At 38.5% G+C, this 18,910-nt stretch overlaps 1 protein-coding gene across 1 annotated transcript in view; it reads right to left on the bottom strand.

Annotated features, from left to right (window-relative positions):
• Nucleotides 1–2,316: 2,316 nt before the first annotated feature.
• Nucleotides 2,317–18,910, bottom strand: part of Fam227b (family with sequence similarity 227 member B) — a 58,813-nt gene continuing 42,219 nt past the window's right edge. Inside the window, exons 7-8 of the mRNA XM_035447045.1 lie at nt 10,464–10,590; nt 2,317–2,731 (exon numbers count right to left, since the gene is read on the bottom strand). Coding sequence (XP_035302936.1) covers nt 2,580–2,731; nt 10,464–10,590 — 279 coding nt within the window. The 3' untranslated portion in view covers nt 2,317–2,579. The remainder of the gene's footprint in view (nt 2,732–10,463; nt 10,591–18,910) is intronic.

Below are 18,910 nucleotides of genomic sequence, written 5' to 3'. Positions count from 1 at the left end.
TTATTACTATTTTACTTCAATTTCATTGTCTAGTAATGTTCATTTGCTAAGTGTTCATGTGTTTTAGAAATTATGTAGTATCTGGGCAGCTGTGGTGAATGCCTTTAATCCCAGCACTTGGGAGGTAGAGGTAGGTAGATCTCTGTGAGTTCACGGCTATCCTGGTCTACAAACAGTTTCAGGACAGCCAGGGCTACACAGTGAAGCCTGTCTCAAAAAATCAAAAAGAATTATGTATTGTATTTATCACTGAATTCACTATTAATTTGTTCAATGTTTATGATATTTCTTATAATGAAGAGAGAAAAGTGTTGACTTTATGATAATGAATGCTCAATGAGCTCTAGTTGTTCACTTTAAAAATAACAGTAACAATTTTAATTTGAGGCTAGAGAGATGGCTCAGTGATTAAGAGTGCTTGCTGCTCTTGCAGAGGACCTTAGTTCTGAGTACACACATTGGTGGTTCACACACTTTGGAGACTATTTCCAGAAGATTTTATGCCCTCTTCAGTCCTCTACAGGCATGCTGATATAGGCTTTTAATTCCAGCACCCAGGAAGCAAAAGCAGGCAAAGGGCAGCCTGATCTATGTAGCAAGTTTCAGGGTGGCAGGGTTACATACTAATGCCCTGTCTCAAAAATCAGTTTTAGAATTTCATTTCAGGCACTTGAGAAATGGATTGGTGGTTAAGATCATTGACTGCTTTTCTAGAGGACACAGGTCCAATTTCTAGCATCTACAACAGGTCTCATAAATGTCTATAATTCCAGTTCTAGGGCTTCCGAGGACACCAGACATGTATGTGGTGCACAGACATACATGCAGAAAAATAATACACATAAAATAAAAAAAACTTTAAAAATGTGAAAGTTCTTTCAGCAGAGATTTATTTAACATGTTCTAATATCATTGTGAACTATCTTCTGCATACCTACTTTTTATCTACATTGATACAGACTGTCTTTATGATATGAGGGTAACAGTAACAATTTTTTAATTGTTACATGATTTTAAATATTTTTATGTTTACAATATTTTAAAAGTTTGAAGCATGGAATTTCTTTAAAAATAAATATATATATATATAATATATATATATATATATATAGTGTGTGTGTGTGTGTGTGTGTGTGTGTGTGTGTGTGTGTGTGTGTTGATAAAATCCATAATCCTATTCTCTCCCCTCCTCCCAATCCTCCCCTTCTAACTTCACACACTCTCTTTGTGAATGCCTGTCTGTGAGTGCAAGGGTCTGGGAAGTTCTACAGGAGCATGGACAACCTCTCTTCCACAGTGATCCCTGAACTGTGAGGGGAGAGCTAGGAAACAGATGTCTCATTTAGAGTTGAGTGAACCATAATTTCTTGCTCTCTGCATGTTGACTGGTTATGGGTTCCTGCATTAATCACTACCTCCTTAGTTAAGAAACTTGGCTTTCACAGCAATTATCTGGTAGAATGGCAAATTCTTCCCAGGGCTGAAGCATGATATAAAAAATACTTAACTTTGTGCATCAACTTCTGACTTTTAAGGTCCTTTCTGGTTTATGTATGGCATTCTAGAAAACTCATTAAAGGGTATCAATAGCAAACAAGCAATCTCCTATAATTACTAATAGATAGGAATCATATGCAATGATATTTATACAGCTAAGAGTAGGAAACCATTTTTCCATTTGTGATCAATTACTTTCAAATGTACAGATCCAAAAAGCTGCAATTAACTAGTTAAATAATTGTAGCATCATACATTAGACTCCTCAAGAGCAGGTTGATAGGTCAGCCCTTCTTTCCCAGTGTATTTCAAAGAAAATACTGGATGGGGAGCTCTCTCCACACCATACTCTGAAATCAATCAAAGAGCCTTGGTTCTGACTCAGCTCATCAGAAATGAAGCCTGAATTCCAAGGCTATGCCTAGTACTGGAGTTATAGTATAAATAGAAGAGAGATAAATTTGCCTTAAAAAGTTCATTAATTGAGGTCATTAGTAGTTTTGATTTTTGTATAGTAGTTTTGCACACAGAATTCAAGAAACAGGAGAAAATACAAAGATATATCAAAGTAAATTTGTATTTAAATTTTCCTAGAAGTGGACTATTTAATAAATTAGTAATTTTGAAAAGAAAAAGTGGGAAAACCAGATTCCTTATCACAAAATAAATTCCAAATGGATTGAGTAAGTCAGTCAATTATAGAAGCAAAAAAGCACTAGGAAAAAAAAACACATGTCAGCCTTTTGATAATCTTAGGTAAGTATTGACAAAATGCAACAAGACTTAAACTCTAAAGGAAATATTTACATATACCAAATAAAAACATTAAACTTCTCTACTGGCAAGACACACTGCCACCTGGTTAACCACACAGCCTAAAATGAGAAAGGTCTATAGTCCTAAAAACTGACATAAAAGTGTCTCCGGAGGAGAACAGGAAAAGGCCTGAAGACACACCCCTAAGGAAGCAATATACAGATCAAATGATATTCTAGGACTGTCACAAAATTGAATTGTTAGAAAAACAGGACTAATAACTGACCTACTATACTTAACTTTGGCTACCTTTTCACATCTAGTTGTCAAATTTGCTTACTGGCTGCTATGCGCTCCTGGCTGGAAAAGATCTTCTTTTTCAACGATTTCAATGATGCTCGCCTGCAGCCATGTATGGTGGTTTTATTGAGTTCTTTTAGTTTCCATTGGGTGTAAAAGCCGGGCTTAGGCTTTAGACCTGTTAATATAATGTGTATATTTAGCCAATCATATCTTACTGACAAAGTAGATCTTTCTACATCTCTTTAGATACAGATACCAGTTCATTTTTATTATTAGTTGCCACTGTATAAAATATACAGATGATTTGCATTTCACTTGCTGAGTGCTAGTGACAGGTTGACTATGTTTTAAAATACTAGGTATTAATAGAAAGTCTGTTGTATAGTAAGGCCAACAGGTAGCTGATTAAGGCAGGGTTGTTTATTTTTCATTGCTTGCAAGAGAAGTATGCCACACTACAGAGGGCCACAGTAGGAAGACTCAGATCGGCCATGAGAGAACCCCAAGGGCATGGCAACTGCCTTGCTACATTTTTAAAGGTATTTATTTGATCATTCCATCAGGCTCCAGGGCTCAGGGCTCACCCCAGTTGCTTGGCACCTGCTCCTAGGATGTCAAACATCTGGATTAAGAATCCAGTAAAAAGAGAGAGTGGTTTTGAACAGGGCTTTACATTGGTTGAGCCAGAATAATTATACCTATAATTATTTACCATTTCTAGAAACAGTCTGACCCCAAGAAGGGTATACTCTTGGATGTTAAAATATAAAATGTAAAAGACACAATTCATGATTAATATAGTCTGGTGATAAACCACCTTTCTGTTTCTGTGATAAACTCTACCTGTGCGTACGTGCGTGCGTGCGTGCGTGCGTGCGTGCGTGCGTGCGTGTGTGTGTGTGTGTGTGTGATAATGTGTTGGTTCTCCTCCAAAGCTGTCAGATGTGCTCTAATATGAACATTTTTTCACTAGACTTAATGTACAGCCATTATTCTGGGAGTGCCCAGCACCATTATGTTGAAGAATACGCCTCTCACATGCTGTGCTTCGAGAATCTCATTTCCTCTTCCTTTGTTCATTCCATATTTTGTTAGTTATCAGTATACTAGCTTCATAAGAATAAGAGGAGTTCAAAGTAACTTTCTGAAAAAGATGTGCACATCTCAGAGATGCCTGGACTTCATCCTTAGCCTCACTGACAGTTTGTTTGGGTGTAAGTTATGGATAATTTTCCCTCAAAGTTGTTGAGACATTATTCTATTCTATCCTGACATTCAGAGATGCTGGTCAGAGATTAGTGGCATTCTGTCTTTTGATCTCTCTATTCTCTGGAAGTTTTGAGTATTTTCTTTTTGTTTTCAGGGTTCTGAAAATTCACAGTAAAATCTGCAGCACTTCGCTGTTTATTCTTTGTCCTATTGTCTTCCAAACTGGAAAGTCAAGTCTTTTCAAAGATGAGAATTTTAAATGCACTTCCTAGCTTCTCTCTTCTCTGGATTTTTTAAGTTTTCTTTTTGGATATAGTATAGGGAACTGAAACCTAAAAGGAGAAGAGAAGGATCACTTTCTTTCACAAGATAGATGTGCGGGCATAGATTGTTTTTCAGCTCTTCTCCATTTCTTAGAATATACATCAAAGACCAGAAATTACCCTGGAAGAACTACCACACATGCTCTACCAAAATATTTAGTTTTGTTTTTAACCAAGGTCAGCTTTTTTTTTTCTAATTTTCTTTATGATTTCTTCCTTGGACACTGGATTATTTAAGAAAATATTTTTCTTTTTGAATTTGTACATATTTATGGGGAACATCATAATTCAATATATGTATACAATATATAATAAATCAGGGTAAAACATTTCTGTCCATCCCAACATTAATAATTTTGTATGTTGAAAATTTCATGTTTTTCTAGTCATTTTGAAATACAGCATATGTTGTTTCAGCCAATAGTTCCTTTACTGTGCTGATGAAGAATTAGCTATGACTTCTCCTTCTGGTTCTGGTGCTCCTGATCCAGTCTCTTTCTATGCCTACCAGACTTTGTGACCACTGTTCTATTGTGCTGTTATAAAGAAACAGGTCTGATTTCCTCAAGTGAGTGAGAACATACGGTATTTGCTGTTCTGTGACTGGCTTGTTTCAAACACCCATTGACCTCCAGTTCCGTCTGTGCTGCTGCAAATGGCAAGATTTCATTTTTTTAAATAGCTGAGTAGTAGTTTCTTTATTGTAAGTCCATGACATTTTTGTTATCCATTCATCTGATGGGGCTCATCATGATTGATGTTCTACTTCAGCTATTTTTGAAGCTGAACCCGTATTTCTTATTTCTCATATGCATAAAGATACTTTTGTTTGATCATATGTCTAACTTATTGCCTTCCATCCAATGACTCAACATGCTGTGCTTAATTTACATTGTCCCTTGTGAGGAGGAACATTTGATTTTTGGCTTACTATATGGGGAGATTTTATACATGCTTTCTGTATTTGAAAGTTACTTGTATTTTTCATTTTCATTGTTCTATATAGTCGTTACTTCATACTGTTAATTATGTTGTTATATCTTTCCTCGATTTGGGTTTTTGCTTGCCTCTCTCAATCACTAGAACTGTCTATTTCTTCCTGAATTATTACAGCTGTGTATAGCGATATATTGTTTATGATCTCATAAAGCAATTGGAGATCAAAATGCAAAGCTAGCCACACCATAGAGCCAGGCAATGGTGGCACACACCTTTAATCCCAGGACTCAGGAGACAGGCAGGCGGATCTCTGTTAGTTCAAGGCCATACTGACCTACACGAAGTTGATCCAGTCTAAAACAGAAACAGCTCACATAAGGGTGATCTCAGCACTTGGGATCCCACATCTTTAATTACAGGATTTGAGAGGTATAAAAGAAAGAAGCAAAGGGTCTTATGTGAGAATTAGTCTCCAGCCATAATGAGGAATTTCAGTCTGAGGCTTGGTGGAGAGCAGTGCAAGTCAGCATTGTACTCTGAGGATTCATAGAGACTGCATCATCCATGTGGTCTGAGGTAGAGGTAAGAGCTAGTGGCTGGCTGCTTTGCTTTTCTGATCTTTCAGCTTGATCCCCAATATCTGTCTCTGGGATTTTATTATTCATGTTACAGCTGTGCTAGCAACTTGAGATTGTTTCTTTGGGTTCATGTAATTTATCTGATCATGCCTTTTGTTCAAATATTCCCTCTATTTTTATTTATTTATTTTGATTTTGAACTTGGATCCTTGTATACAAGACAGTCAGGTGCTGGGATTGTAGGCATGTGCCACACCTGGCTTGCCAATTTTTCAAAAGGAGGTTGTTTGTTTTCTTTTGTTAGTTTTTTTCCCCTGAATTTTGTTAATACTTCGTCCAGGCTATTGCTTCTTTTTTATTCTATTTAAGGTACTTTCTGAATAGATTAAATTTTAATTTTAATTAAATCCAGTTTACCAAGATTTTCTTTTTTGAATTATGATTTTTGTTTCACATCTAAGAAACTATGCCCTAATCTAAGGTACAACATTTTCCGTCTATGCTCTTGTTGCTAAGATTCCTTTCCTGGGTGATACATACACCTTATCTAAGATCTCAGACGGCCCCATCAACAAACCAAATTAGTATTCTACCAAAGTTCACTCAGGAGACTACAGGGTGTAGCAGGTTCACTTACAAAGTAATGGGTGAGGGGTTATGGGTAGGAGTATGGGTGACCTTAAAGCAGACACACTGAAGTTTTGCACCCAACAACAATGGCTTCTCCATGGCTGCATAGATGTAGCATCATTTCCTACCTGTATCTTCTAGCTACTCTCCCAAGTCCTGAAGGCCACATGCAATTAGGCAGAAAGGCAGACAACTGATTGGGAAGGGTGGCTGGGTACTCAGATAAGTGTTCCATGACCCTAACCATCTCCTTCTTTTGGGAGGGAGAGTGAACATTCACCAGGCCCAGCTGTGATGAGCTGTTGTGGAGCAGCCCCAGTAGAACTGAATGTGGTGGTAATTTAGGTCCTTCTGACCTAGAGTATAATGCACGGCTAGCATTCCCTCGTTAATCTTTTGTCTGGCTGCAAAACCCGTGTTGTAAGTGTGGTATTGACACCATCTACTCATCTGTCTCGTCACATCAGTTAATATTTGTTTTATGTAGTTAAATGTTTTGAGTTTGCTAATTATGTTTTGTTGATAAACCAACCCCTTATTAATAATGGCATTTTTGTCTTCTGCTTTATCTGGTGTGAGTGTAGCTAACCCTGCTCCCCTTTGCTTGCCACTCACACACAGAATATCTTCAATCCCTCTGCTTGCAGCAGTCTGTCCACAGAAGTTAAAGTGGGTATCTCATAGGTACCATAAGCTAGAGTCTTATTATCCTCTTTTTTTCTTCCTTTCTTTTGAAATATACTTTATGTATTTTGATTGGAGAACTCAATCAACTTACATTCAAAGTAATCATTGATAGGGCAGGCCTTATTATCACCATTTGTTTCTACATCATTGGTTCTATTCATATGAGATGAGGCGAGAAGAGGAAAGTTGCAGTTTGCAGTGGGACAAAAGGAAAAGTGCCCTGACAGGCAGGCAAGACTCCATCCATTTTTGGCTTTAGCTTGTAAAAACGAAAGTCATTTGAGAGATCCTGAACTGAGAATGCCACCACAGTTAGTTTTTGCTCAAAAATAACCAACTAAGAATGAGTTTTTCCAGTCTCAAAAGCAGAGAACACAGTAGCAATGGCAGAAGGGTGCCAGCCTATATCCTGACTTTCAGTAGCACTTGGAGTGAGTAGCCACATGGGACTGATTCTATAGGATGCAAGATACAAGGATGAGGGGTGGTGACAACTTGTGCCAAGTACCAGAAAGCTAATAAGGTCAGGAAATGTGTGGCAGGGTTGGATCCCCTTCAAGGAGACCCCAAGAGACAGTCACATGAAATTGTGAAGGTGAAGTCTAAGCTGTGGCAGAGATATTAGGATGTTAGAAATGTTAGCTGTTTGCTTGAGAAAGCTGCAAGCATGGAGTGGAACCAACCTAATAATGTACTTGGAGGAGTGGGGCTACCCAAGGTCACTGGTGAGCACACAGTGCTTTCATTTCTGCAGGCGGACTCCTTAAAACATTTATTGTAGGCCGGGCGTTGGTGGCGCACACCTTTAATCCCAGCACTTGGGAGGCAGAGGCAGGTGGATCTCTGTGAGTTCAAGGCCAGCCTGGTCTCCAGAGCAAGTGCCAGGATAGGCTCCAAAGCTACGCAGAGAAACCTTGTCTCAAAAAAATATCATTTATTGTAAGCTGGGTCTAATGTGACAAGCATCGCTTGTCTGTAAAAGACTATTTCTCCTTCATTATCTCAGGACTGCTTTGCTAGGTAAAGTCTTCTTGGCTGACTTTTTTTCATCACTGGAAATATATCACCCCTTTCTTAGCATACAAGACTTCTTTTGAGAAGTCCCTATAGTCTGGTGAGATTTCTCTGTATTTGATTCAGTGTTTCACCAGTGCATCACCAGACTTGGGATGTTTTCAGTAATCATTTCACTGAATATTATCTTTTCATGTATCTGTCTTCTCAAGCTGGAACTGTGATAATGTAGAAATTTGTTCATTAAGTGTATCCTATGAATCCCATAGGCTTTCATCTAATTTTTTTCCCTCTGTGTAATTTACAAGGGTCTGTCTTCAAGTCACATTTTCTTTTTCTGCTTTTTGTGATCAACAGTGAAGTTCTCTAATTTAAACTTTTTGGCTCTAAGGTTTCAGTCTGGATCTTTTAGAGATCATGTCCATGTATTTGTTAACTCTGTGCAGATCATAAGTCATCCCTTTGCTCTCACTCAACCCTCTCCCTGTTCTTTTTTTCACTGGATTTCTGTAAGACAATCATTTTTTACTTCATTTTCTGGCAACATCTAACTTTAGTTTTTCAGGTTCAGTTCCTAGAGAACCATTCTTTTCCTTCAGTGGTGTCATGTTTCCTTCCTCTTCTACTCATCTTTAGTACTTTCAGTGATGCCTCTTCATCTGGTAGAGCAAGAATGGTACTACTCAGTGGGAATGTGGACTGCTCTAAAAGCTGAGGCTTTGTGGGCACCTACTCCTGCGCTAAAGAGGTGGGGAGCAGGGGAGTTTTGCCTGGAGAGTGGGTGGCACAGTTTATAGGTCATGCATGGTACTGGATGACCTTGGACTCAGAAGTTGTGACTTCCCTTGTTAGCCAAGATTCTTGAGAGGGGCTTAACACTTTACATGGTCACCAGGAGGCCTTACTGCATTGGTGGCTAATTATCTGGGTCCCTAGAAGACTAAATATGAGGTCATCTCAGGTTTTCAGAGACTGTGGGCACAAGTGCCTGTGAAGGGAGTGTGGAATGGCTCTGGAGTAGTTCCAGGGTAGGGCTCTAGCAGGACTGATTATTGCACAGGTCTAGCATGCCACTATGATGAAAAAGCCTGGGGATATGGAGATGCAATGGCTAAACACCCTAAAGGACCATGTGCTACAGCACTGGCTCTGGGTCTATAGGACACAGAATAGTAGCAGTTTAGGGAATTGAGATCCCAGAATCCCAGAATGGGAGGGAGCGAAAATTTTGTAATAGTGTGTGATTCTGGGTTACCTGTGGAGCACAACAGAGATGAGATCCGCAGGGCATGTGTGTGAAGAATTATGTACCTAAGATCCAGTTCATGTGCTAAGATTCAGTGCTTTCATTGTGACACTATCTCTGGAGTTTGCCCTAGAATCTAGGCTCCAGAGTACAGACACATGCAGGTTCTTTGCTTCTCAGAAGTCTGGACTGTAGATGCATTCGCTATTAGCAGTGGCTCTCACACCCACAGCATCAACTAGCTCAGGCATATGTAAAGTAACATTGGCTCTAAGGTTCAGTGTGAAGGCTAGTTCTCTATAGTTGTGTCATCATGTGTGAATGTTGAGGAAGCACACTGCTAACACAGCCACGGCCTGGTATATAGGTGGGCACATAGGAGGCAGTATCTCAATTTCTAGGGTATGTATAGGTTTGAGGAGGTGGTGGTCCTGAGGCAGCCCAATAGTGACTCTAGGAATGGCAGCTTAGCACAAGTCTCTCTGGAAAGTCCTCCACAGCAATAGGTACCTCAATGGCAAAAGTCACCGAAGTATCTGTAAAGGTACTGAGGTCTGAGTTGGTGAGTACTGAGAGAGGGTGTAGGAGAGCTCCTGAAGATGCACAGCTGCTATAGTTCATTGCAAATCCAATCACCGGGGACCATAGTAGTACTTTCCACATCCTGCTCCTGATGGTTTCCACCATTCTCATTGGTTCTTAGTACTCTATATTTTACATATGCTGACCTCTCCATGTGCTACAGCTGCTGCTTCTGCCACCACCACCACCTCCTCCTCCTCCCTTCTACTGTTTTCCTGCAGCTTCTAATGGAATTCCCAAGCCTTCCTTCAGGCTACTTTTGTTCGTGACTAGATAACTGAGCTAATTTTTGTTGTTAGACGACAACAGTATTTCCTTCCCTACAATCTTGCTCACATCATTCATTTCTTCATCTTTGATCCCAGCACTCAGAAAGTAGAGACAGGTCGATCTCTGTGAGTTCTAGGCCAGCCTGGTCTACATAGTGAGTTCCTGGATTGCCAGGGCTATGTAGAGAGACCCTATCTCAAACAAAACAAAACAAAAACTGATTTAGCTTTATATATTAATAAAGCTAATAGTATATATTAATAAATACTTATTTTTGATAATGAAAATTTCAGAGTAAAGTGATGACCATTTTAAGACAGACATTGGTATGGCATGTTTTGTAAATCATCAATGTTTTAATTGGAGCAAAATTATTCAATCTAAAAATAATAGAACCAAATAATCAATACTTAAATGACATATTCATACCTGATAACCACAGAAAAATAGTATTTCCTAGATCTTCTTTAAACTCATTATTGAAGAGGCTACTAGATTCTGGAAATGATTCCTGGAATGCTGCATAGATAGCTTGTGACAAATAATCCGGGTACACCTGACCAAATGGAGCCATGTTAGGTGATGTTTATACTTTATGTATAATAATAATAGTAATAGCAAAGAAATGATGAAGATGTGCGCGTCTCCCCTTCAATAGCTTTCTTTTAGCCATTTTATTGTTTTTTTTTTGTAACTCTAATTGAAGAACACAAGCAAACAAAGGAAAAAAAACAGCTAAAAAATGAGTCTACCTGGTAGCACTTGCAAACATTCCTGAACAAGGGATAAGATTAACAAGGCAGTGTTTGACTAGCAGTTTCTTTTGTTAAATGTAAATTTAAACATTTTATAAGAATTTCACCAGATGCCTGCTTCTTCTCTTCCAACTCCTCCTGTGCCCCCTATTCCCTCTCAAACATATATTATCTATTGAATCAGTTTAATGCTGCTCATCTATACATGCTCTCAGTACTACCCACTTAGGATTGGATAACCTATCAGGGAGCTCAACCTTGAAGAAAACTGGTTCTCCATTTCTCAGCAGACATTGGTTGCTTGTAGCTGTTTAGGTAGGGATAAAACCTTGGAAAATTTTTCCCTGTCCACACTGGCATGTCTACATGTATTCTTAATATGCTGGACATGTCAGAAGACACTGCCTCACAGCAGGTGTCCTGGTCCTCTGGCTTTTACAATCTTCCCCTGAGCTTTAGGTGTAGGGGTTACATTGCAGATGTACCAATTAGGGCTAGACACCACATGGTCACTTATTTTCTGTTTTTGATCACTTGAACACCTCTGTAATGGTCTCTACTTGATTCAAAAAGAAACTAATTTGATGAGCAGTGAGAGCTACATTCATCTGTGGATATAAGGTGTATTTAGAATACAGTCAGAAATTATATTGATTTAGGAAGATGGCATTAGTAGGATCAGGATCTATGACCACTCCATGCACAATTGGCTTAGTTTTCTATTGATTTCATTTAATCTCGATAGGGTTATCTTTTAGAAAATGATATAGATGGTGATCACAATGAAAATATATTTTAAGATATTTGTTACTTACTGATATAACTTTATATGTTATAGTGAGTATTAAATATTAAACTACAATAAGATATCAACAAAATTACAGCACCACCAATATCCAATTGTCTTAGGGAGGTCTCTAATTCCCTCTGGTTTCAACCCATTTGTGCTCTGGAAGAATTCAGAAAGGACATGGTAATAAACCAGTCAAGAGTTAAAGTGGAGCAAACTAGGAACCAGAGCACACACTTCAGAAAAAGAGCAGGTTATGCTGAGCCCAGAAGTTCCACCTGATCCTAGAAGGCACAGGATATGTAGTTTCCCTTGCCTAATTAATCCCTCCCTTGTGCCTTCTCTAGGATAGACAATTCCAGGGAGTGGCTATGCTTTACTTGGAAGTCCATTTTACCCAGAATGAAGTCTGTTATACCTGTATGGACAATATGCAAGAATATTTGATAGTGAGATATGTCAGCGGGTAAAAGCCTGACACCTAATATTAGAACCTTGGAACTCCTGGTAGGAGGGGAGGACTGATTTCTGAAAGATATCCTCTCACTTTTATATGCGCCATGTGTGTCCACACTATTACACACACATACAGAAACAAGGCAGTAATAAATAAATATAATAGAGGCTTAGGTACCCCTAAAGTTGAAAAGTTCCTCGGGAGGTAGGGTAATAGCAATCTGGAGTGCATGTTTTAAGGTTGATTTGATCTGCATGAAGCATCATTAGCTATTGTGTCTTTTTCATGCATCTGAGGTCCTAAGCTGGTCCATCCGAAGAGACTATCACTGCTTTTATATCTTGTCAATGAACACTGCTCCCTCTACATCCTATTTCAGATGGCCCTTTGGCCAGCACCTCTCAAACCATGCTCCTACTTGATACCCTAGCTTTCAGATACACCAGCTATTACATTTTTCTTGAGGGGTAAATGTTGAGAGAGAGAACATATTTTTTATATTAAAGACACATGATATCACTATTGTGCTACTCTGAATTCAGATAATTATTAATAATCATAAACTAAGACTCAATTTGATTAAAGTTTTAGCATTAGAGAAGTCTGTAGTGGTCACTGTAGTGCACCAACTAATGAACCAAAGAATGCACATGTTCAAACCCCTGGTTCCTGTAAATGTTAGTTAGGATGAAGGAAGCTGAAGTCATGGGGCAGATTAAAATACTTAGATTATCTGTGGATTCTAACTGTAATTACACATATCAGTAAGAGGGAAGCTGATCAGACTGACTCCAGAAAAGGAGAAGGCAATGTGACAGTAGAAGGGAGTGAGCAGTGATGGAACCAGAGGTCAAAGAAAGTTGTCAGGTCCTGGTACCAGAAACAAAAGAAATAGAGAAGATGAGTTTTCCCTGGGGTGTCTAAAGAAAACAGCATTGCTGATATCTTCATTTTTGACTTATATTCTATTCATCTTGGATTGTTGGCCTCTATAACAAGAAAATGAATTTCTACTCCTTTTAACAACAAAGTTTATATAATTTGTAATAGCTCATAGGAAACTAATATGGTTAATTTAATGTTGGCGAACCGAATCCAAGAACATATCAGAAAAATCATCCACCATGATCAAATAGGCTTCATCCCAGGGATGCAAGGATGGTTCAACATACGAAAAACCATCAATGTAATCCACCATATAAACAAACTGAAAAAGAAAAACCACAAATGGATGGAACTAGAAGAAACCATCCTGAGTGAGGTAACCCAATCACAAAAAGACAAACATGGTATGTACTCACTCATATATGATTTTTAGACATAGAGCAAAGGTTTACCAGCCTATAATCCTCTACCCCAAGGAAACTAGAAATCATGAATGACTCTAAGGGATAAATGGACCCCAGGAATGGGAAGTGGCATGAACTCCCGAGCTAATTGAGAGCATGAGGGTAGGGGAGTGGGTGCTGCCACAATAAGAGCACAAGAAGAAGAGTAGAGGAGAAGAAATGGAGGAGCAGATATATTGAGTTGGGGGAAGAATAGAGGAGAGAGAGCAGGATGAGAGATACCATATCAGAGGGAGCCACTATAGGTCCGAGAGACCTACAAGGATGACACGATCTGACAGTCCAGGCAGTGGAAGAGAGGATGGCCTAGAAGCCCTTCCCCTAGAATGAGATTGATGACTACTCTCTATGCTATCCTAGAGTCCTCATCCAGTGGCTGATGGAAGCAGAGACAGACATCCACAGAAATACACTGAGCTGAAATCTGGAACCTAGTTGAAGAGAGGGAGGAATGAAGAATGAAGGGGTCTGTACCAGGTTGGAGAAACTCACAGAAACAGTTGGCCTGAAAAAGGGAAAGCATATCGACCCCAGACGCTCTTTGGGAGGCCAGTACGGGACTAATCCAGCTCCCTGATCATGGATGCCAATGGGGAGGCCCCTGCACTCCTGGGAGCCTCTGGAGGTGGACTGGCGTTTTGCCCTGGTGTGTGTAGGGGACTTTGAGAGCCCATCCCACTTGAAGGGATGCGCTCTGTCTCTGGGCACATGGGGAGGGGCCTAGGCCCAGGAAGGGCACAGGAAGATTTGGTGGACTTGGTGGAGCCCCGGTTGGGGGCCCTACCCTGCCTGGGGAGTGGTGGGTGGATGGGGTGGGGGGTAGGTTGGAGGTGGGGGAGAAGGAATGGGGGTAAGGGGAGGGAGAGGGAGAGGGAGAGGGGAATTACATGTGAAACAAACAAAAAATAATTAAATAAAAAAACAAAAAAAACAAAAAACAAAAACAAAACAAAACAAAAAAAAAAAGAGGGACTTCTCAATCCCATGTGTAATGTGAGGTGGTGTGTGTGTGTGTGTGTGTGTGTGTGTGTGTGTGTGTGTGTGTATGATTATGCCAACTCCTGGTGACTACAAAAAGATGGTTTTAGTTTCTTTTTCCTGTTTCTGTAATAAAATACTCTACCAAAAGCAACTTAAAGAAGAATAAGCTTATTCCAGCTCATGGTTCCAGGGTACAGTATATTACAGCAGGAAAGTTATGGCATCAAGAGCTTGAGGGAACTAGTCACATGGCACCCCACAGTCAGGAAGCAGAAGGAGATGAATGCTGGTGCTCAACTTGCTTTCTCCATTCGATGGACTCCAGGAGAGCAGCTAATAGGATGGTGCTGCCCATAGTGAACAAGTCTTCCACACTCAGTTCCCAGGCACTATAATTTTCCCCACCACAGTCTATGGAAGTGTAAGATAAACCAAGGTTGAGTGTAAATATTTGACAAATCCTTAAATTTAGAATTATTTATACTTTCATTAAGGATATTTCATATTCCGTCCAAAAATGTGAAAACATTTATGAATTCTAAAATGCTTTACACATCTGTTTTACAGATTGCTGAAACATAAGATACTTGAATATTGCTTGTGTTTTGAAATAGTAAGTATTAATACTTAAAACATTCAAAGAATTCCTTATATTTTCTCATTTTGCCAAAACATTATTTTGATTAAACTTACTTATTAATTAATATAACAGAAAAAGAAAATAAACATTTAATTTATTGCTTATTCATTAAGTATAATATAAACTACTCAGTTTTGCTTAAATGTATTAAAATATTTATAATAGAGTAAAAGAAAAATGATATTTTTATAGGTAAGTAAAATAAAACTAAGAATATACGTAGAAGTCACCAGTTACCAACCAACATGACTATAGCACTACAGTGATTCTAAGACTATGAGTCCAAAGAAAACAATATTCTGGGTAGTGATCATAATGGTAAAACATAACTTGAAAAATGTTTCCATTATTTACATCAGACAATTTCTTGTTATAAAATATGCTTGTATATATTTAAATAAAATATATTTTTCATACACTAAGAAGACAACTGTTATAACTGTTAAGGTTTTACATGTACCTGAAAGAATGCGTCTTTTTTCTTATGAGGTATTCTCAGGAAAAGCATTACGTAATTTTCCGCAATTCTGTCAAACAAGCAATCTTGATCTCTTGTGTTAGGCTTAAAGGAGATGCATGTATGCAATTAGGGTCAACATTAAAATTTATACTAGGAAGTTCTGTGTACAACATTACTACATGTAATATAGTATACATATACATACATATATACACACATACATGTATGATATAAGAACATAGTCTATCTTAAAGTGTAGTTTGCCCAGTATAATGGAAGGGTCATTTGTTTTGGCATCACAGTGGAGTTTGGATGATAGCTCTGTCATTTATTAGTTGCACTATTTGGATGGGACTATATTTTACTTTCCTAGATGATAGTCAAATACATCTGTCATATCTTAAAAGAGTAGTAAAATTAAACTAGGGAAAACACATTTTACATAACTTTGCATTTCAACACTTGACACAGTGTCTAGAACACAGAAAGCATTGAAACATCTGTGGAATGAAGGTTCTTGGTCAGTAGCTATCATGCTGGAGACAACCAATAACTCAGTTAGTTTCTGTAACAATGTGAACTCTTCCCTTATCAGCAGTAACCAAAGCAAAATTAAAGTTATTTAATAACAGGAACATCATAGTAAAATCCCAGTGTAGCAGCCTAGCTTCTTGCTCTACTAAGTAATGAGAATAATTTAGAATCTAAATCATTGTACAAGGAAGACAAGAGTTCAAACTCATTAATGAGCTGTAAAAACACAAATGTAAAATGCAAAACTGTCAATTGTAGAGGTCATAGAAAACAAAGTGAATAGGGATTTATAGATACATAGGATCTTAAATGTAAAATGAATTTCTAGATCATCTGCCTTAAAGCCTTCTAGATCAGTGACTCAATAGTGCTCAGAAAAACCAAGAGACTCATTCAAGTAATTAAGAACTAGTAGATTTCATGTCTCTAAACTTCTTATACCTTTTAAATAACTTTATAAAAGGAGGTCACAGCAGTGAAAATACTGATAATGATGACAGTATTTCTTGATGACTCATGAAAAGGCTCGGTTTCTGAGATATAGTTTTTTAAGAATTAAATGAGAATACATATACAAAATTTATTCAAGAAAGTTACTATATTTTAACTATACAATCTATACTCAACATCTATGAAGCAAAGAGCAGAAATTTACATAAGACATAAAGCTACAGGATACGTCTTTGGTTAATATGATTCAAATATTTTCACAGATGATTATGCAGCAAAATGTTTGTTTCATTTTTGTATATATGGTTATTAAAAATGTAGCTTTCTGTTAGGGATTTTGGTCATCACTGTATCCATCAGATCAAGGTACTCAACTTATGCTAAATTATCTTTGCTGTCCAGTGGTAAATCCTATGGGCTATGGCATATTATTCTTACAATATGCTGCTGAATTTGGCTTGATAGTAAATTTTGTTTTTGCACTCATATTTATTGTAAGAAATATTAGTATGTAGTGTTTCTCTTTTGTAATGTTTTACCTAGATTTGGTGTAATATTAACTTTTCAAGCTAGACTTTGATCTTTTCTCTTGACTATTTTAGATGAGGTGTAATATTGATGCACATGCATTTTAAAATATTGGTGGAATTTACCAATGAAACTGGTTATCTGGGTCAGGGCTTCTTGTTGTTGGGAAGTTTCAATTACTGATTCAACCTCTTTAGAACTATAATATATCTTAATTGTCTTTTGCTTTGTGAATCAGTTTTGTCAGATTGCAAGGCTTTAGCAATTTCTTTTCTATGTTCTGTTCAGGTTATCCAATCTGTTGATGAAGATTAATCTTCATTGTCAGCTTGATATGATTTAGAACCAATTATGAGATTAGCCAGGCACACCTCTAACTTTGTCTGTGCTGTGTTTCTAGAGTGAATTAACTGAGAGGAAAAGCCAATTCTAAATGTGGGAAGCACCACACTATGTGCTGGTGTCCAGAGGGGACAAAAGGGACAAGGGAGGAGGCTGTCCAGTGTCAGCTTCCTTCTTGATGCTTTTCCATCAGGATGAGAACTGATCTATAATGCCTTCCTTGCTAGGACGGACTTAATCTGAAAAAATGAGAAAAATAAACTCTCTGTTTCAAGGTATGCATGCCAGATAGTTTTGTTACAGTGATAAAAAGCTAATAATGTAATTGTCTATTTCTGTAAAAATGGTGGTGGTATACCTATTTTTGTTTCTGGTTTTCATAAGTTCTCGTGTATTTTTAGTTCTTTTCTTTACTCTGTGGGTTTCCCCAGCACGGTCTTGATCCCTTTGCTCATCACTCCTCCCTCTCTACAACTGGATTCCAGGAGTCCAGCCCAGTGCTTAGCTGTGGATCTCTGCTTCTGCTTCCATCAGATACTGGATGACGGCTCTATGATGGCATTTAAGGTAGTCATCATACCTGAGCAAGTGGGAGCTCACTTGCTCAGTAGAAGTTCCCCACTGACAGCTGGGAACCTACATAAGACCGAACTAGGCTCCTTGAATGTGGGTGTCAGTTGGGGGGCTTGGGCTGTCTATGGGGCTGCTGGCAGGGGAACCAGTATTTATCCCTAGTAAATGAACTGGCTTTTTGGATCCCATTCCCTATGGATGGATACTTTGCTCAGCCTAGATACAGAGGGGAGGGCCTGGGCCCTGCCCCAAATGATGTGACAGACATTAATGATTTCCCATGGGAGGCCTCACGCTCTCTGAAGAGCAGAGCAGATGGGGAGTTGGATGAATAGATTGTGTTGGAAGTGGGAGGATGGGAGTGAGCGGGAACTGGTATGAAAAATAAGACTGTTTTAAAAAGAAAAAAAAAAAGAAAAATTCTTCAAACAAGTTAACATGAAGAATTTGAAGCCTTTGTTGTTCTCAGGGTAAATATGACAGAGACAGCACCTTAATGGACCCATTCCCCCAGTGACAGGGTTAGATGGGCATGGACAGTGTCGCCTGTGATGAGTGAGCAGGGACTATGCACAGTCCTCTGATGTGAACTTTGGAGCTGGAGGGGCTTGCACTGTCGTGTGCACTGTCTCAGACTGCAGTGGTTTGGGGATCACAGTGTAGGCCACCTTCTAATTCATCATAAAATTTTGGGGAGCCAAGCTTTTAGGCAACTTTAGGGTACTTATTCTTACTGAAATTCTTTTGGTCAAACAGTGTCTCTGTACAACCAATTTCATTTTCAGGTTCAGACTCTCACCTTTCTGAATCAACTAAAGGCCCTCTGTCTGTCTGACCACCAGGTTCTTTTCTAAATCTTCAGTGTTAACTGATTTATAGTCGACTTTCTGCTCAGTTTACCAGCATATGGTAATATGCAAAGAAGCAACTTTATTGTTCTCTACAGTATTGGCTTTCCCTTATCTTTTCTGACCAATGAAGAATCCAGTTTATTGAAATCCTTATTGGAATTTAACT

This window comes from Cricetulus griseus, chromosome 6, assembly GCF_003668045.3.
Source record: "Cricetulus griseus strain 17A/GY chromosome 6, alternate assembly CriGri-PICRH-1.0, whole genome shotgun sequence".
NCBI lineage: Eukaryota > Metazoa > Chordata > Mammalia > Rodentia > Cricetidae > Cricetulus > Cricetulus griseus.
The sequence above is the reverse complement of the archived record's forward strand: the minus strand, read 5'-3'. Positions and strand labels throughout refer to the sequence as shown.